Source organism: Cimex lectularius, unplaced genomic scaffold (assembly GCF_000648675.2).
Source record: "Cimex lectularius strain Harlan isolate CLEC.00 unplaced genomic scaffold, Clec_2.1 scaffold305, whole genome shotgun sequence".
In the NCBI taxonomy this organism is placed as follows: Eukaryota; Metazoa; Arthropoda; class Insecta; order Hemiptera; family Cimicidae; genus Cimex; species Cimex lectularius.
This window is the reverse complement of record NW_019392834.1, coordinates 361708-382592: the sequence shown is the minus strand read 5'-3', so window position 1 is coordinate 382592 and position 20885 is coordinate 361708. Positions and strand designations below refer to the sequence as shown.

Genomic DNA, 20885 nt, shown 5'->3' with positions numbered 1-20885 from the left:
GTAGGACTGTAAGAAACCGATTTTTTTCTCACTACTTTCTCTCTTTCACTCTCAGTCTTAAAGGCGAAATTTCGATTTGAGTGCGTTTGTTTTTACAATGTATCGATGCTAGTTAAAATTACTAAAAGCCATAACATTTCGAACATTTAGTTCATAAACGTTTGCATTCCGAGGAATAATAAATTATCTTCAACATTTTGACTTCCTGCTCAACCCTCCAGGTTTTAAGGAACTTTTCGTCGTTTAATAAAAAACAAGTTCTATTAATTAAGGTTTTAATGTGTAGAGATTAGTGACCGTTAATCGATAGTTATTCAGTATCGTGAGATGCGGTCGGGTGTGATGTAGATTTCAGAAAAACATTTTCTTTATCGTGCCTGAAGATGATCTCAATAAAGATCGAAACGTTGGCACGATAAGGAAAATGTTTTCTGAAACCTACATCACACCCGACCGCATCTCACGATATCTGAATAACTAAAGTTTTAAGTTGACATAAAAAAATTCAGTGTCACGAGCTGAAGATATTAATGACCACTGAATGATATTAATTGGTCAAACGGACCACGAAAAACAGTGAATTTAATAAAAAACAAGGACGATTCCATTTTACATATCCCCGCAGAAATAATGATTACATTACTTTTTTACTAGCTAAAGAATGAAACATATTGATTGTGAAGAATACTTTCTTGTAATAGACATCTAAATAACCAAACAACATAAAAACATAGTATTTTATGAATTTACTTCAAACAATTAAAATAAGATATTCTTGCTATAAATATCAAAGCCATACTTATTTTATTTTCAATCGATAATTATAAATACCATTTGTAATCGACTAGTTGAAGAGGATCTATTCCAGTTCCTCACAACTAGTCCTAAATTCGATAAGACCAGAAAAAATGATTTGGTTCAGAAGAATTGTCTAGTAGGTTTATTCCTGTGTTGATTCCGTGGGCTAGTGACAGTTCATTTCAGCATCCAATACATGTAGTTAACCTAATGATTTCTGAAACGTACATTACACCAGACCGCATCTCACGATTTCCGAATAATCATCGACTAACGGTCACTAATCACGACACATTTCTACACGAGAAGAACGAAGAACATGGGATTTATGAACAAATTTCAACTAAATATGAACACGAAGCAAAAAGTATTCTGAAGGACATCGCCAACAATGAGAAGAAACTCGCATCGGCTATTAATCAGAGAACCGTTTTGTTGAAATGCAGACAATACAAGGCCCTGAAGATGATTTCAATATAGATCGAAACGTTGGCACGATAAAGAAAATGTTTTTCTGAAACCTACACCCGACCGCATCCCACGATTTCCGAATAATCACTAATCATACTTAAACTCTTACTATGAAATACAGTCAAAACTATGTACATACTATTTACTCCCCTTACGTACAAACTATACATCTAATCTAATTAGAAGGACGCTGGGGTACTTCAATATACCCCCATTGATCTCACACTGCACATTCACGCAAATGAATACAGTCTGTTTACGCCAGTGTGAACATTTTTATATAGTATAGTGTTTAATACTGTTCATGATTAAGAACTTAAGTTTGTATCTTTTTTATTCCTTTTCTACGGGAAGCATTCTGCGAGTAAATTTGGTTATAAGCGGAAATTTTTTAAATCTGAGGACCGGACTAGAGTGAGAAACAGAGGTCACTTTTTTGCAGTTGCTCTCTGTAATTTCTCTTACTTTTCAGTCTTCCATAGTCAAGAAGTCTGTACGAACAGAACTTCTTACAGTCATAAACAAGTACGCACGAAAGGAACTTCATCCATCCACATCTGACGAAGCGCCAACGTCAGTTGTACAGTTCTGATACCATTGGTGGGTAAACACGCGCGCGCGCGCACGCACACACACAAAAGCACCATCTACAGCGGGGCATTTCTGCACTTCATTTATCAAAATTAGATTGTAATTTTCTATATATATATTTTTAAATACATGTTTAAATATTTTTGGTAAAATCTTTCTCTTTTTATCACCCCTCAGACTCCAATGGTTAAACATCACGTTGTTTTTTCTTTATGCAGCGAATGTTTCCAAACTTCCATGCACATTTTCATTTCATTAAAGATTAAGGAAACTGAGAACACCTTTCTACTTATAATTTATGATCAGCTTTCGTTAAACGCGACTGATACACCAAAGTCTCCGAGCCTAAATGATCGGAAATGACCAAACTACTGGGTTCATCACCCGTCAGACCCATTGACGGTTTTTTTCTATTTTTATTTGCAGTGTGAATTTAAACATTGAATAAGAATAAAAAATAGTTGAATTTATAATTTTTTTTAATGATATATACATTGGAAAACGTTTACAAAGGGAAAGCGCTACAGCGTCCTTTGACATATTAAATTATAAATTAAAATGAGTTTATGGCATAAACGGTGTAAAAATATTTTTATTTGGGGGAAAAAGTTTTTACTAAAAATCCCATGCACACAATGCAATTATAACTAAGAAGAATAAATAAATAAAATTTAGTAAAACAAATAAAGCACACCATTAAACAGTAGCACTAATTGTTAACTAACCATAAGATTAAACAGATAATAAATTGATCAGTCACAAAACATTGTGAACAGCTTACCACTTATAATTTATCATCAGATTTTGTTAAACGCGACTGACAGGCCAAAATAGCGAGGATAGGACAGACCAACATAGTTCTTAACTCTTCAGACACCATGAGGATTTTTTTGCCTTTGCAGCGAACGCTTACAAAACTTCCATGAACATTTTTATTTACTGTGACTTTAAACATCACCAATTTAGGGGCGTTGGTGGCCGCATCGGTTTAGGTGTTGACTCGGCGCTCACCACTGTAAGGTAAAGGTCCCGGGTTCGAATCCAGCGGCTCTGCAATTTTGTCATCACAATCATAAATTAAATGTACAACTATATTATTAAGACTTTCATTTCAACCAAGACCTTACATTAAAAGAATAATTAATTGAAAGAAGTAATTTGGTCAGTCAGACCACTAAACATAATGGATTTAATTATTAAGCCTATTTAATTCAGACTAATTTTATCGAAGGATCAAAAATATATCAGTTTTACAGTTTTTCCATCTATTATCGAAAAGTTTAAAGTTTCGTTTTAGTGTCGAGTCCAATATGCGTATTAATCGGATTTTACGGGATTACGGAAAAATGACTAGCACGAAGACACCTATGTCATGGGGTTCAATGTTCGGGAAAACCCATGACTCGCCTCGCTCGATTTCTGGATAGCGATAGTCTGGTTGAATATCATCGAGTACGTGAGTAGGGCAAGCCCGAACGGAGCCGGGTTGGTCGATCAATAAAACGGAGAGTCCGACTCAATTTTCGCCTTGCATCGTCCGCCAACGGGGTTAAAAAAAAGTCAATATCTCAACAAAGCAACAGCTTCGGTAAAAAAGTGCAATTTATTAAAAATCTTATTGAAAAAGCCAGTTATCCGTGTAATAAATGGAAAAATGAGAAAGTTGTAAATGTGAGTTTGTAAGTCGGCCCCGGGTTCTGGGCAGCGCATGCGCGAGATCAGCTGAGATGATGGGCAGCGCAGATGGGTCGAGTTCCGCCGAGTCGTAATCGTAAGCAATCGGATGATCGCGGCCGTCCCGCAGCAACAGAGACGGCTCTCGCGTCCTCGCCTCCCTCCGTGACTCCGGATCGTCGTTTATCGATTTCCTCAGCTGGCCGTTTTCGTCCTCGGCGATCCGCCCCGTTCCGCGCCTCGGGAGAAGACAGTTGAAAGGGAGGACTCGCCGACGACAAGGGCGATAGCCGCCCTTAAGGACAGATCCGAGAACGACCCTGCGTCCTGCCGCCCTCAACGGCCAGGCCATTCCCGTAGGTCAGTTGCTTAGAGGCCCCTGCATGAAATTTGCCCTCGCCTTTATCCCTTTGCGCCCCATCGACAAACAAAAGGTTTGTAAACAAAAAATCATCTTTTTTTCAAACACAATCGACATTTTTTTTCTTCACCACTAAATTCAATTAAAGCCTCTTGCCTTCGACCTTTATAAATTTTCTCTGTACAAAAATAAGTCGTGCGATATTTATTTATACTTACAGTTTAGATTTCATGTTCTCCATAAAACGCCTCGGTATGGATCTCTTTTCATATTGCGATATTTCACATGTGTAATAGTTTTTTTTGTTCTGACATTACATGACAGAAGCCATTCGGCACAAAATGTTCTCTCATGTGAATCGACTGTCAGTTGGCTTCTGTCAAGGTCGGCCACTAAGATGACTCAACCCCAGCCCTTCAAAATTCTCGGTACTCTGATTTTTGGCCGTTATAATAATGATTTATCTTAAAACTCTCCGAATAGGATTAATGGATTGATGCATATTGCATGACACTTGCTTCTTATCACCTAGTTTTAGAATTCATTATCTCTTATTTGCTGCCATACATATTTTTCATTACAAATTATAGTTTTTCAGGCCTCAATCCATTAATTTTTACGTCTTAAAATTTTAGACATCACAGTAAATATACCTTTCAAATTACTTCAGGATAGCAGTTTAGATTTGTTAAAAATATTTATTTGATTAATCTTATAGTGGAGCGTGCTGAATGACATGTGTTCCAACTCATAGTTGTCCTTTTTACTCTAAGATAACAAAAACTAACTTAGTTTCCTTAAAATTTATTAAATTGCATCACTTACATAACTATAAAAGTGTTGACTCATGTTGCACCTGTCAGGATCATCTCAAGAGCTTTAAAATTAATATCTCACTGAGCAACTTATTAAGTACAAATAATGTTTTTTCAAGGTACCAAACCATTAATTTTTACATCTTCAAATTTTACAAATCTTAATGATCTGAAGAAAGAAAAAAAAACAAGTTTAGATTTTATTAAAATATTTATTTTATTGCATCTTAAAGAGATTAGATTTATTCTTAAAGTCTGGTAGGTGATGATCATGTAGTTTGATCGTTCCTAATCATTCTGGTCTGGCTGTCCTATGTTTTGCTAATGTTTAAAATACTTATTCGATTAAATCTTATTCCAGTACATGATGCATGACAGTTGTCCTTTTTTACTCCAAGATAACAAAAACCAGCTTAGCTTCCTTAAAATTTATTAAATTGCAGTTATATACATAACAATAAAAAAGTTGACTCATGTCTCTTCTCAAAGCTTTAAAATCAATATCTCACTGAGCAACTGCACACATATTAGTTTTTCAAGGCAGCAATCTGTTCATTTTTACATCTACAAATTGTATAAATCTTAATTATTTGAAAATAGTTTTAGTTTTTTTAAAGTATTTATTTATTGGATCTTAAAGAGATTAGAGTTATTCCTGAAGTTTGCTAGGTGATGGACGTGTAGTTTGGTTGTTTCTAATCATCCTCGTCTGCATATCATGTTTTGCGAATGTTTAAATTAATTATTTTATAGATTTTTATTCCAATGCATGCTGCATGTGACGTCAATGTTCTATCTCACAGTTGTCCGTTTTATTCTATGATATCAAAAATAATTTAAGCTGTATTAACATTTATCACATTGCTACATATTCATAAAAGGTCGAGTCGCTATCTCAGAGATTTAAATCAATATCTCGCTGAGCAACTACATTCATATTAAGTACAAATAATCATTTTTCAAGGTAGGTATTCATAGTTTTTTCAAGGTACCAAACCATAAATTTTTTTCTTTTATAGATTATAATTTTCCAGGGCATCAATCCATTAATTTTTATCGATAATTCATTGATACTTCTTAAATCTTACATGGCACATAGATTGACATATATTGTATTACCTAAGGAGGGTTTCCATTCTCTCTATCACAGAGCTTTAGTGTCAAAATTTTACTAATCTATGACATTTTTCAGTGCAAATCGGTTTTTATGACCTTGAAACATCAAATTTATTTTAATCATTTATTTATTTTATTTTATTTTTGTAAAGAAATCATAGCTAGTATTCTTTTAATTTACTCCAAAACAAGAAGTATAGATTTGTTTAAAATAATTATTTGATTAAATCTTTTACTAATGCATACTTCATGGCCACAGTGTTCCATCTCACAGTTGTTCTTTTTACTCCAAGATAACAAAAACCAGTTTAGCTTCCTTAAAATTTATTTATTTTTTTATATTTTTTTAAAATTATTATATTATTTTTTTTTGGCTGGGGCTTCCGACATCTAGGTCATTTCAGCCCCTAACTAAGTCTATATTCTATACCCATTCAAACACTATATTCATACAAATAAATACATCCATACAGTACACTAATTCCGTTTGGTTGGTGGAGTACTTGATATTCCTCCACCGAAATATACTTAAACTAAACTAGATTGGATTCGATGGGGTACTTTTATAAATATTCCGCCATCAACCCTGAACACACACTCACTCGCTTTCATCGTTCGAGGGGCGATGATGGCGTTATATTTCACCCTCACCATTCACGCTAATAAATACATGCACTCAGACAAAACATGTAGACACAACACATAAGACATACTATATACAATAAAAAACCCCAATTTCCTCTAAAAAGCGGAACAGGGGACTGAAACTCACTACCGTGCTCGAGAACCCTTCTTAAGTCTGGCAGCATACCTACACGCTCTCTGTATGGAGCCAAGGCATGACACGCCTCTATTATGTGGGGCACATCGAGGAACCTTTCTCTGCATAAGGGGCACCTGCGCGGGCTTTGGCCCAAAAACAGGTGCCCATGTGTCAACCACGTATGGCCAATCCTCAGTCGGGTGAGTACGATCCCTCTTCTCCTGCTCAGGTTCTCTGAGGGCCATCTACCGGTCGTGCTCTTGACTCGCAAGAGCCTCTCCGACGACCCCTTAAAATTGATTGAAATTACATCATATACATAACAGTGAAAGTGTTGACTCTCATTGCACACCGCCAGGACCATCTCAGAGTCAAGTCTCACTGATCTACCACATTTTTCAGTATAATTCGTAGCTTTTTATGGCTCAAAGCATTAATTTTATATTTGAGCATTTTTAGAAGCCACAGTTAATATTTCTTTTAATTTATTCCAGAATAGCAAGTGTAGATTTGTTTAAAATAATTATTTGGTTATATGTTATGTATAATAGGTGCATGCTGCATGGTCTCAGTGCTCCATCTCTGTTATGTGTTCAAATTATTATTTTTCAGGTTGTCAATCTATTAATTTTACCAACAAAACAATTTATAAATCAATGATTGTACTTTTTACTTCAAGATTACAAGAGTTGTATAAAAGGATAGTTTTATTCGTGAACATTAAATCTATTTCTATTGATTGATTCATGTTGTATGACCTCACAGGGGTTTCCATTGTCACTATCACAGAGCTTTGTTGTATATCTCACTAATATCACTTTTTGAATACAAATTGTAGTTATTCAAGGCTTCAGTCCATTTTTATGTCTAAAACTTTTTACAAATCACAGCAAATATTCCTTTTAAATTACTCCAGGATAGCAAGTTTAGGCTTGTTTAAAATAAGTTTCTTATTAACACATACACTGGTGCTACATTACCTCAGTGTTCCATTTCAGTTTCAGTACAGTCTCATCACGTTTTTTAATTTTTTTTAATGTAATCACCAAAGCAAGTAGTTAATCATTAATTATTCTAGATGATAAAATATCAATTTGGCTTCTTATACGTTATCATGTTGATTGCATCTTATACATGACAATAAAGGATCCACTTTCATTATGGATGGTCTTCCAGGTGTTTCTGTTATTTTATCTTTCACATTACCCTGTTTAAATTTCCAAACATTACTGTTTAAATGGAACAATTTTCTACCAATGTGTTAACGGGTTATTAATTAAAATTACTAATTCTAGCTGTGACATAGTTTGTAAGAATGAAAAGCACTTGCCAAGTCAGAAGGCATGGAACCCAAATCTACAAATATACTTCCTGGTTATAGTTTGGGCCAATTATTTTGTCTCATTCCTCAATTGGATCATACAAAAAATAAAATAGTTGTGAAACCATTTGAAATTTTTTAAATCCTACCTGGTGTTTGAATAGGGACTGATCTTTGTAAGATAAAATTATCTACCTTGATGCCAATGTCTCCTTTTAAGGGAACTTAATAGCTAGGTCATTTCATCTCCCAATAGATGCAGTTTTTAAACTTACTCATACTCACATTCTCAACCATTCTTAAATACATTCTTTAATATTTACAAACCATTCACTCAAGTTGGGTGGTAGATTCATCCATTACCCTTTACACCAACCTAATTGAGGATCGATGGGTAATCAATATTCCATCATCGGTCCTCTCACACTACTCATTCACTCTATTGTCCTATACAGAAAAGGGTCACAAAATGAGACATCAGCGGCGTTCTATATTCAATAAAACAGCCCTGTTACTTCCAAAACCTGCAATAGGGGATCCAAAGACTCACAGCCATCCTCGAACACATTTCTCATAAGGAGGTTTCATTCCTACTCGTTCTCTGTATAGAGCCAAGGAAATTGAGTCCTTCAGTTAAATGGGACACTTTGAGCAACTTTCGTCTACATGCTGGACAAATACATAAGCTATGGCTCAAAAAATTGAAAAAGAGAAATTAAAAACAGTGGTCCATACTACATCACATAGTGACATTTAAACTTGCCATTCATAACTGAGAGATAAGAACTATCTATTTTTCTGATTAGATATAATAGATAAATAGATCTATATTATAGATATTTATTATATCAGGGTTAATTTTTGTCAAAAAGAAAAAAAGTAAAACGTGATAAACATTTTTGTTTCAACAAATGGTTCCTTAAATTCTCTATGAAATAATCAAATATGCTGTTTTTACTTTCAAGGTGAAGGCAGTACAAAATTTCGCTTGCCACTGACCTTACATTTCCCTTTGTTTTATTAGAACAATAACTATGCCAGTGAATCTAATCTACCTAATTACACATCTGGAGATTAAGTATGCTAACATATTATGAACATTTGAAATTTCAAAAATACCTCATACTGAAGTAGTAAAAGTGCTGTTATAATTATTGAACTTACAACCGATCGAGAATTACAACTCAGAAATATTGAGAATTATACAGTTCAATGTTGATATAGGATTTTAAACATTTTCTTTAATTTCAAATTTGGTCATTACTGATCATTTTGGTCTGCCTGTCTTTGCTGAGTTGCCTGTCAGATGTGTTTCCAGATTTTGTTATCTTAACTATCTGTGAAGAGGGTGAAATGAAGAAATTGGTTTGACAGATCAACTCAGTGAGGATAGACAGATCAATAGGATCAGTAACGACAACATTTCTGGTTCATTATTCTGTAGTCATAAATCAAACATGTGAAATCTTATGTTCCATATTTGCTTGCACATTTCATGGGTATTACAAACTAGCTTATGTTAAAATTACAAGTTTAATTATTATATAATTGAATAATTAGTGATTTATATAAGCTCAGCTATGCATATGCATGTATAGCACACATATCACTTCTTACAGCCCACCAGCAATTCTGGCTTTTGTGTAATTTACAATAAATTACCAGCATCCCTCAAGAATCACCCACCCCAGGCATTGGCAGTCTGGGGTCAGACCTTCGTCCAGTCACTGTAGTTGGGCTATCAACATTAGGTCATTTCAGCCCTCAATGCAATCCATCTGAATTCGAACCCATTCAAACTCTAACTCACTCTTAGATATACTCGTTACTAATTAAATATAATTCACTCAGAGTGATGGAGTACTTGACATTACATACCTAATCTAATTAAGGATAGATGGAGTAATCTCAATATTTGACCATTGGCCTTCTTAAGGTACACATTCACGCTAATAAATACATTCACATTCAAAACATACTGTGGACACAAAACAATACATCATAAAAAACTATATTATTTTATTGTGATAATATTGCTGTTGTTATTCTATTTTATAGGTTGTTATTATAATTAATTTTTATTTTGATCCACACTTTCGTGGTCCGCTTGACCAATTAATATCTTTCAATTAATTAAGGTTTTTAGTTGAGATAAAAACCTTAATTAATTACTTTTTATGAAAAGTGTAGTTGCTTAGTGGTCATGATTGACCATATTAATTATTCTAATTAATTATTTTTTTATCTAAGGTTTTTGGTTGAGATGAAAAATTAGTACCACAAGTGGAATTCAAACCCATGACCTTCTGCTTGGTCACAATAGTGCAAGGGGCTGGAGTAGCAGCATATTGAGCTGAAGGTCGTGGGTTCAAATCCCACTCATGGCACTAATTTTTCATCTCAACCAAAAATCTTAGATAAAAAGAATAATTAATTGGAATAAATATATTACCCTATCTAGTAGGGATGTTCCGGCCTTAGTTGCCTCATCTTTCTTTTAATTACCCCCCAGATTATATTACAAAATCAAATTTATCGCTAGGTAATGGTTGTAAACTGGTTAATAAAACCTTTCAAGAATCAAACGATTTCTCACTATTGAATAAAAAAGTATTGCATTTAAATAATTTTATATCTCCATTATATGTTTATGGTACTCATATATATGAAACATCTATTAAAAATAATACACATTCATCATAAAGACAAATTATATGAAGAAAATAAAACAGCATTTTCAGAATTTTTTTTCAACCTGTTTGTTATATATCATCCACTGTGTGCTGGACACCACTGGAAAAATTTGTAAAAGTTGGGAAACAAAAAAACGTGGTTTTCTAAAAAAAAAAGCAAAAAAACCTTAAAATGGCATATATCTGGAATGGGTTGAGGTAGAAATATGTTGTGGGTGGCATTTAACTACTTTTTTGGTGGTATAGTTTCATTGTCTTCGGTGTGTCATCTACTTACAGTACACCCTGTATGTATATTTTAAAAAAAAATCCCAAGCAAAGAAAATTTATGTAAATTTTATTTGTGGATATATTAAAAGTCTGTTTAATTACGAATATATATTGTTGTAAATTGAGCTGGGACAAGAATTAATTTATTTGCATCTTGTTAATGATAATATTAATTTAAAACTGTTTTGTTTATTTTCAGGCCTGAAAATGAATTACCTCGGTAAGGTGATAAATAATTGCAAGTACATATACAATGAGATCAATGCGGCTACACTCACTGGAGCCATTGATGTCGTTGTTGTTGAGCAGCCTGATGGATCCTACACATGCTCACCGTTTCACGTCCGCTTTGGGAAAATGGGTGTCCTCAGGAGCAAAGAGAAAATTGTAAGTTCTCATTTTCCCCTTGTTAGCTGTCACCTTGCCATGAACTTTCCAAGGCCCTGTGAACAACAACTACTCAGGGCATTGCACAATCATTTGAAATATGTTCTTTAAACTTGCCAAAATGGCAATATGCCTAAATAGTGCTGTTTTAATTGTTGCATAATTCTTGTTTTTTATCACAAAAAAAAATTCTTAATTTTATTTTGTTGTTGTTCATTAAAGGTTTACATGATTGAATGAAACACTTAAATTCTGTGAGCAATAGAGCTTGCAGTAAGAGTTTTTTAATTAAAAAAAAGATTAATTTTTTGTTAGTGCGATAGGTTAAAATCAAATGATAAGCTCATTCATTTAAATTATTATGCAATTGGCCTTGTTCCAAACATGCCATTTAATATTTACTTTAAGAATTTAATGATTATTTAATTTGAAAATCTTCAAATATTTATCTCATTTAATGTTATTAATTGAAACCCTATGGTTGTTTACTCTTAATGCCCTCCTGTCTTGCAAGATAACAAAATGTTATTTTTAAATTGCAATCTTGTAAAAAATACCAAGGTCTTGGAGTTAAAAAAAAAAAATTAATTAAATCATATTATTATGGAGTTCAGATTCAGAATTCACATAGTATCTAATAAAGTTTCTTGAAATATTGAACAAAAAACCCTTATTTTATTCAGGTGGACATTGAGATAAATGGTGAACCGGTTGATATTCACATGAAGTTAGGGGAATCCGGCGAGGCATTCTTTGTCGAGGAGGTCGAGGTTGGCGAAGGTGAAGAGGGTCACATTCCCCCGCATTTGGCCTGCTCACCCATCCCGCCAGAGGACTACAGATATAACACAGATTGGCCCAGGTAGAGTTTTGCGCTGATAATACAATTTGATATTCTGCCAGAAAGAGGAGGCAATAGCCCTTTCCCTCTTTTTTTATATGTTTAAAAAAAAACTATTTTCAGGTATGAAGAAGGAGAAGAAAACTGCGAGAAAGAAATAGTTAATATTGGTTCTAGCACACCTAAGACTTTTAGGGCTGAAACTTTATCCAAAGAGGACAATGAAATTGTTCGCAAATTGAGTACAACAGAGTTCAGGCCGATACCAGGGCAACATCCAGAAACTTCAAACTCTAGTCAAGAAAGCACTGGAAATGAATTCAACAAGGTACATGTTATTGCAATTATGGTTGCCAAGGTGAAAATACATTATTGAACTGAGAGTAAACAAGTTTTGTTGCCAATTCTCTATTTCAAGCATACAACATTTGCTATATTTATTTTTGAATAATAAAACAACAACAAAATTTAAATTGAGTTCTGTTTTGTTAATATAAAAGGAGGATTCACCATCTGCGGATGAAAGGGTCAGCACGAGCTCTATCGGGGGTGGCAACAATAACAAACGCAAACGGAGAAAGAAGTCAACAAAGAAAAAAGGAGCACAGAAAAGAGGGAGTGCGAGTAGTGGGAGTCAGATGAATGACGACAAGACATGCCATGGTGAAGTAATTTTCCAAATCGAGGATCTCGATGGAGCTCAACAGCTCACAATTGTTGAAAAGGTGGGATTTTAGATATGAAATAACACGCCTGCCGAAGGTAGCATGAATACAATTATGAATTATGTTTAAACAGGATGAATCCAAAGCCATCGATGTGCCCACAACTCCCCAGCAATTGGAAAGGGACATTCATTTTTTTAGTGACACAGAAATTACACCAGGAAGCAGGTGAGTTTCATAATGATCAAGCATTTAATAATAGCACATATTCCTTAATTTTTTGGATAATCTCCTTATTATTTTAAACTTGAGAAAATGAGATTAATTGCTTGCTTATTACACTTTTTAATGGAATACTAACTAAAGGATGGAAGTTTCCTTTTTTAAACTATTATTTAAATACGTTTCTTTTGAAAGTTTAATTTGAAGAATTAAAAATTTTGTTTGATAATAAAACTAAGTTTTTATTGTGTTCAGCATATTTCCATTTTATGTTTTAATATTAACAAAAAAATAAACTGCATAGAAAAGGGTCTCTGTGGGTTTTTTATTTTTTTAAATTGTTCATGATTCAATGTTTTTTCAAAGAAAGCAAAACTAATTAAACATTTTCTTTATCTATAGCAGCTTCTTCATTCTTTTGCTTTTTATGCTTTTCTTAGATTTTATACACATTTTATTCCCACTACAATTTGCACTCCTTAGTTTAGTCATCATAGATTTTTTATTTTATTTCTGAGAGTAAATTTTTAGTACTTAGTAGTATTTTTAAAAAGTAATGCTGTATTTGTCATCATAAAACTAAACAATCATGCATGTAAAGGTGCGTTCCACTAGGTTCAAGAACAAGTAGTGCTTTCACACAATTGGTGATAAATTTTGTTACGAATCCACGGTAGTTGAGCAAGAATAACAAAAATGCCAAAATTAAATAAATAAATAAAATCTCGTGATAAAAAACCCAAACTACCTAAAACAAATAACAAGGGGGTGGATTTTTTTACCAGATAAGAAAATAAGCTGTTAAAAAAAAACCTTTATTAAATTCACCTCTGCTCACAAACCTTTTTAAAAGAAAGAAAAAATAATGTACAGTTGTACAGGGCTTTAAAATTTCAACACAACTTCTCCAGGCTCAAATCCAACTGGGCTTCCTCCTCTAATGTAGATCCTGTCTGATAATGCCAGTTTGTATGACTTGTATAATGACAGTTGCCAAGATATTTAGGGAGTATGTGAATCTTTTAAGCTCTGAGCAGGGAATGTACATATTTTTTTAACATTTTTTTCCACCAAATCTGCCTTAGTTAATATTTCTAGTACCACAATGGACCTACAAAAAGTTACTATACTAATTATCCATGGCATTTTGATTCCAAAACCTTTCCGGGAATTCAAACATTTCCCAAATTTCTCGATGCAGTATGCATCTCTTACTCACTTCTGCCAGTCCTGGCTCCTCCTACAATTTGCTAAACTCCTCGGACGATCATTCGTCATTTCTATCCAAACTTTAATCGTTTTCCTTTTCCAACAGTACCATTATCCATCCAGGGAAAATCCAGTTTGTTTCTGTATGCTTTGATTAATTTTTGTTTATGAAATAACTAAAATCTAGCTTTATCCTTTCGCCACAGACGCTTCTCTCAAATGCATACATTCTTAAATGCAAAAATCTGTGTTCTGAACTCATCATTAAGAAATAATATTAAAAAAAATTATTCCATGAATCTTTGAAGTAAACAATTTGGAATGCTGTCCTTTATCCGTTTTTCCACAAATTATAAAGAGATAATGAAAAACATCTTAATCCAAGAAGATACAAAGGCAAATTTTAAAAACAGGCTCCTTCTGGAGGGGGCACAGAAGCATCTGGAGGATGCATACTTCCAACTGTTGACTGCCAAAGGTGGGTCTTGCAAACTTGCTAACTTTTAAGACGGGTTTACATGAAAAAAGAAGTTGAAGGTTGAGAAAAAACACATCGTGATGACTGTGAAAGACTTCCTGCAATTTACATAAGCCTGTATGATGTACATACATATATTTTCAACTTAACAATAACGTATTGTAGTGTATATTTTTATGCAAAACTAACCACCTTACCCCCTAAATGAAGTTTTTTGCCTTAATTTGATAACTAAACAAAAACATATTTGAAAGACAAGACATTTCACTGGTAAATGAACATGCACTAAAATAGTTCTTTCCAGTAATTTTTTTAATGTGATAAGCTAATTTTTGGTGCTGCTTGTTAGTGAACATCGTGGATATGCACTTTGAAAATTTTTCAGCTGTTCAATAGAATAGAAATTTCCCATTCAAAACATTTTGTATTCAGTTTATGCTTTCAATCATTGATTCTTTGCTGCATAATAAGACCTACAGAACCTTTTTTATTTTTATTTTATTTCATAAACAAATAATTTTTGAAGGCTTAAATTAATACTAATTCAATGGAAGTATGCCATTTGTAAATTTAAGTGTGTTGAATAGTTCTAAGATCTCAAGTGCTAGGGCTTTTGATTCCTTAATTTAATCCTGAATACAACCAATATTTATGTTGAAAATTAACATAATTGACTTCCAAATCTTTTTATGATACGTAACAAAGTCTTTAACATGTTTTCTCGGGGCTGATGATATGTGATGGTTTAGGTGTAAGAAAGAAGGTGAGAGCGAGTTGGACCCCGGTTTTCAACTGCTGAATGCCACGCACATCATCAATGCTTTGTAATTAATTCCACTAATTAAATAATACCATTACGCTATTATTTCCATCGCATGGTTCTGATAAGAGTGCAGCATGAAAGAGTATTTTCCTGTTCCAAATGTAATATTTTATATACTTAATTTATAAATTCAGTTTTTTTTGTTTTATTTTTTAAAATTTTCATTTATGCACATTTAGCTTTGATCTAGGTCGAACACTCCAAAGAAATTTTTGGTTGTTTTTTCTTTCTTATCTTTTAGTTCATGAATAAAAATCTTACTTTTTATCTCAATAGTTATTTAGTTTTATTGAATCTTGCTCGGTGTTTTAAATTAATGTGTTAAACCACAAAATAAAATTTATTTTTTAAATTTAAATTATTTATAGCCCAAGAGATTTTGCACCAGTACAAAGTGACAGTGAGTTTGAAACGAAACGCACTGGTGGAGAAGGCGGACAGTCAAACAATAACGAAGATCAACCTCAGTCTTGGAGATGGGGAGAGCTTCCGACCTCACCAAACAATGAAGAGAACAAACAAGAATGTAAGTGTTAACTGAATAAAATTAAATAAATAACAGCAAATAAATTAATGACAAAATTTATTTGAAGCACAAAAATGGATGTTGCAAAACATGCTGGGCTTCATGAAGAAAACAAAGCATATGAGGCACAAGAATGAATCTGAAGGGATTTATCTGTCAGAATTGAATTCTGAAGACCCTGAAATAGCTGCTTTGTATTTCCCATCTACATATAAACAAAATAACACTTCTAATAACTCAGGTAGTAATTAGAATTCTGCTTAACAGAAAATAAGCATATTAACAATTAACTTTTGTTTTAAAGATTACGTCGAACAACGTGAAGAAGATACTGAATCAGGAAATGGGCCATCGCTTCCTCAGTCACCTCATAGTGTTGAAGGTGCAATCTGTGGACCTAAGTCGATCGATAGTGATTTCGAACACCACAAGTATGTAAAACACAAAGTACTATAAAAATGTCTTTATCAAATTTTTGAATTTTGTTTAAGGTGGTGCCCTGAGGATGTAGCGATTTCGACAGCTGGTGCTAATGCAACTTCCGAGCAATTCAATGACAACATGATCTCTTATGACGACCTTTGTCAGGACCCACTCGCACACCTCAACAATCCGAAGCTGGTGGTGAGGATTGATGGAAAACTATATTCTTGGCACACCGCTGCACCAATTATCTTGTCAATGTTCGTCTATCATAAGGGTTTGCCTCAGGTAAGCGGTGCTTGTTCCACTCCCATTTTTTTTACCATTAATTGAACCCACCCATTTTACCACTGATTGAATCATTAAAAGGATAGTTTGGGTAAATGCTGAATACAATTTTGTCGATTCCAAGCAAATTGTACATTGCACATTTTAGCTGTAAATTATACTGCTTTGATGGGTCCATGTAGCCGAGTGGTCAGGTCAGGGTGTTTGTTTGTTGAAAATTAAATTATTATCTATTAATAATTAATTTTTACAAGCCTTAAACAAGTTTGCAATTCAAATTCTAGTTAAAAGATCTCAGAAAATTCTAAGTAGAACCAAATGTCCTTCTAGGTATTTATTTAACCACTGTTAAAACTCTGGTGCTATTCCTAATAATTAAGGCCATTGTTTTCAACTGTTTCATGCTTCTTTGTGCTAATAGTTGACTCACTTTATGGTGCCACGATCAGTTAAAACTTTTTATAAGAAAAAGCATGAACATTCTACAGTGCAGGCCGAGCCAAGAGAGTTTGGGATGCGCTGGAACAAACACATGTATTAGCATGTACTTTTATACACTGTAAACCGGGTGAGCCCAAACCAAAGCGATTATGCTGGACTGAGCGAGCTGAATCATACATGCTCATTTTAAACGCAATTTTGGCTTCCTCCAGTAATAAAATTAGCTTGTTATTTTGAGTAATGGATTTGTGATAAAATAGATTTTATTCCAATTTAATTTCTTTCGGTCATTTTATTATTCAGTAAAACCTCCATTATCCAGGGTTATGAAGGGGAAGAATCCAAAGAAAATCAAGACCTCCACATTTTGGAATTTATTTTTTAAATATGTTAATTAAAACCTATTCTACACGAGTGTTCAAAACTTGGCGTTTAGAATCTAGACAAGATTTCTAACACGTAAAATTTTGTGTTCGCTCAGCATTAGAGTTCCTGACGCGGTGGGAGGCGTTAGCAATGCTAATGCTCGGGATGCTGTTCAATCTTCATGGACATTCATCTCGGCAATTCAAACGCAACCTTATTCTCTAGTCAATCTTGATTTATATGTGTATTGTTTTATTTATTTTAAAGATACAAATAGGGCTTTAAGCCCTCTTAAATTTACATATTTTAGAAATAAATGTAGCTTTATAAAGATAGTAAAATAATAATAATAATAAGATCAATAATAATCATAATAAACATATAATAAAATATACAAAACAGTAATGACAATAGTATATTCTTTAAAATATGAATTACTTTATTTATAATCAAATGATAAAACCACATTACGAAATAAAAGCTAAAAGAGTAAAAAGGACAAATGAAAGGAAGACACAAATGAGATGATTCATATCTTTTTTTTTAAACTGAGATACCATAGACAAGCCAGGGAAGAAGCAGAATGTATTTCCCAAGGAAGCAAATTCCATAGGTTTGCCTCTGCACGATCATGCAATAAAAGTTTTAGAGGAGTGTTGACAGCATGGATGATTGGTGCGAGGGGATAAGGAATGTGGGAACAAAGTTGACAGATATTGAGGACATTATATTTATTTGTGTATTTATATATGTGGTGATGTCCGAAGAAAAATCCATTTGTGAATTAAAGTTATATCTACCAACAATTAGTTCGAAGGAATATTCAAATAGAGAAGTGAAGTCAAAATGTTGGACAATTGATGAAGCAATGTTCTTAACAACTAACGTTTCATCTTTCCATTTTTTCTTTCACTTTTTGTAAATGATTGTTCTACTCACAGATTTGTTGTTTACAACATTAAAAGTTCATCATCAAGTTGAATGAGTTACAAACACCTCTCTCGACATAAGCTGGTGAGAGTCTCTCTTGCAATTCATGTCAAGTGATGTATATGTAACTCTTTCAACCTGATGATGAGCGTTTAATGCGTGAAATCCGAATTGTAAACAATAGAACCACCATTTATGAAAACTGAATCTATATTCTCCCTCCACCTTCATCTATATAAATCTTTTTTTGCTTGCTTTAGTTGCTTCAACAATAAAATCCCCCCACAACACATCCTACCTGAAGAAAGTTTCATTTTGAAAACTACACTGAAACGTGCTGTTTATGTGCATGTGTAAAATGGTCTTGCATTTCCTAGCATGTGCTTTAAATGTTCCGTATAGAAACCATTAAAAACAAGAGGCAGGACGCGTTCGAAATATCGCGATATGAGCGCTCATGAAGAATAATCCTAAGAAGACACCACGTGCACATTTATCACTTTTATTAATATGTATATAATGGAAAAAAATTGATTAAACTTTTTCTTAAGAAAAACCTTTAAAAATTTCCAAAAGGTCCAATAAAAAAAAAGCAGTTTTCACAATAACATTGTCAAAGTGATAAAGGCCTGCGACATGGATTTGATTCCATAAATACCCCAACACTATGGGGGTTATTAGCTTGTACATAAAACAAGCTTAGATGATTCTAAGCGGGGTTTTCTAGAAGAGGTGTGTTCTGGTACATGGAGAAGAGTTTAGCACTTATTTTATTTTTTTGCTAAGAAAAAGCTGTGCTTTTTATCATTTCAAATTGGGTTGCTCACACACTTTATTTCTAAATGATTGCTGTGTTTCCATTGGAATTTGAGTGCTTGGTTGTTAAACTGCTCTCTATTAATTATTTATTTTTACAGGAAGTAATTTCAAGGTTGTGTGAAGGTGAAAACGAAGGTAAAGAGCTGAAGGATACTACCAAACAGCCGAAGAAACCCTACACTTCCTGGTTTAACTGGTCTAGGGCTAATCCACCAACACAGAAATTTGGTAAGTTTTTCCTGTTTAACCATACTTTGAAGTGTAACTATCCTTGCGATACATGTGTTTTCAGATGATAACACGTTAGCAGAAGTCAAAATTGATGAAAGTGCAAAACCTTCAGATTTGGAACAAGCCAAGGCTCAGGAGGTGCCAAAGAGGCCTGACAGCATTCAAAATCTTCAGGTACACATACCAGAACAACCTTTGGACATGTCTATCAAGTGAGTACAGCCTAATATTAATTTTATCTAACAATAAAAAAAATTAACTTAAAATTTATTCTAGAGAGAAAGATGTCAGTTCACATGAGAATAAACTGGATGACAGTCAGGAAGTTAATTCAGCCGAGTACAACTCTGAAAAATATCGTAAGACACTTAGGCTTACTTCACAACAAATAGTAAGTTATGCATAAGTTACTTTGGGTTCTGAATTTCTTATATTGTAAGATAAATAAAAATTGGTATGTATCAATCTTAGAAATGATAAATAGTGGAGTGAGTTCAATCTTTATGAAAAGATAGTTCCTACTCACAGTTAGTTGTTTTCAACGAAAAGGTTTAGAAGAAAAAAAAAGATTTAGGTATATATTTAACTAAGTAGGAACTATCCTTTTATAATAGGATAAGATGTATCAATCTTACATTTTTAAATTCATAATATTTCAGAACTCTTAAAATTACATTACTTTGTCTTTACAATTTTATTAATATTAATTTTATCTAAAGGCAAGCCTTAAGTTACAACCAGGTGCAAATGAAATTGTATTCAGCGTGACCACAGCTTATCAAGGAACCAGCAAATGTTCATGCTATCTATTCTGCTGGCGTTACGATGATAAAATTGTCATTTCTGATATTGATGGAACAATTACAAAGTAAGTAGTAACTATTCATAGTGTAATAAGGCAAACTTTATTGAAATATTTTTCTCAGGTCTGACGTCCTTGGTCACATTCTGCCTATCGTGGGCAAAGACTGGGCACAGAGCGGTGTTGCAAAACTCTTCACGAAGATCAAGGACAACGGATACAAACTTTTATACTTATCAGCTAGAGCAATTGGTAAGCTTCTTCGTTTTTATTTTGTCCATTTCGCATGACATTTCTGATCACTGGAATGATTGTAAGATTTAGGGTACCTGATGATGGAAATGCTGCATGTTTTATAGCCTAGATACTCCTGAAACAGAACTAATCATAACTTATTAAGTCGTAAATTGTTTCAGGCCAGTCCAGGCTAACTAGAGAATATCTCAAATCCATTAAACAAGAAGACCTGGGTCTTCCTGAGGGTCCTATGCTCCTTAATCCAACAAGTCTATTGAATGCATTCCACACGTAAGTCGTGTTTTTATTTTTATCTTCCTGAAT

The 20885-nt window shown here is 33.5% G+C and overlaps 1 protein-coding gene across 6 annotated transcripts in view; it reads left to right on the top strand.

The window, feature by feature from the left end:
* LOC106674418 (phosphatidate phosphatase LPIN3) overlaps positions 1-20885 on the top strand; it is a 43351-nt gene that overhangs the window by 17310 nt on the left and 5156 nt on the right. For 3 of the 6 annotated variants that reach the window (XM_024228576.1, XM_024228574.1, XM_024228575.1), the window contains exons 2-17: positions 11073-11260; positions 11944-12122; positions 12225-12429; positions 12602-12826; positions 12900-12994; positions 15425-15499; positions 15867-16024; positions 16092-16265; positions 16329-16455; positions 16516-16735; positions 19390-19519; positions 19584-19734; positions 19799-19913; positions 20242-20390; positions 20449-20576; positions 20741-20852. In XM_024228576.1, the coding sequence (XP_024084344.1) occupies positions 11081-11260; positions 11944-12122; positions 12225-12429; positions 12602-12826; positions 12900-12994; positions 15425-15499; positions 15867-16024; positions 16092-16265; positions 16329-16455; positions 16516-16735; positions 19390-19519; positions 19584-19734; positions 19799-19913; positions 20242-20390; positions 20449-20576; positions 20741-20852 (2423 nt within the window). In that variant the 5' untranslated portion in view covers positions 11073-11080. Of the gene's footprint in view, positions 1-3640; positions 3969-11072; positions 11261-11943; positions 12123-12224; positions 12430-12601; positions 12827-12899; positions 12995-15424; positions 15500-15866; positions 16025-16091; positions 16266-16328; positions 16456-16515; positions 16736-19389; positions 19520-19583; positions 19735-19798; positions 19914-20241; positions 20391-20448; positions 20577-20740; positions 20853-20885 lie in introns of those variants that run through there. The other 3 variants (XM_024228578.1, XM_024228577.1, XM_014407118.2) reach the window with 3 other exon arrangements.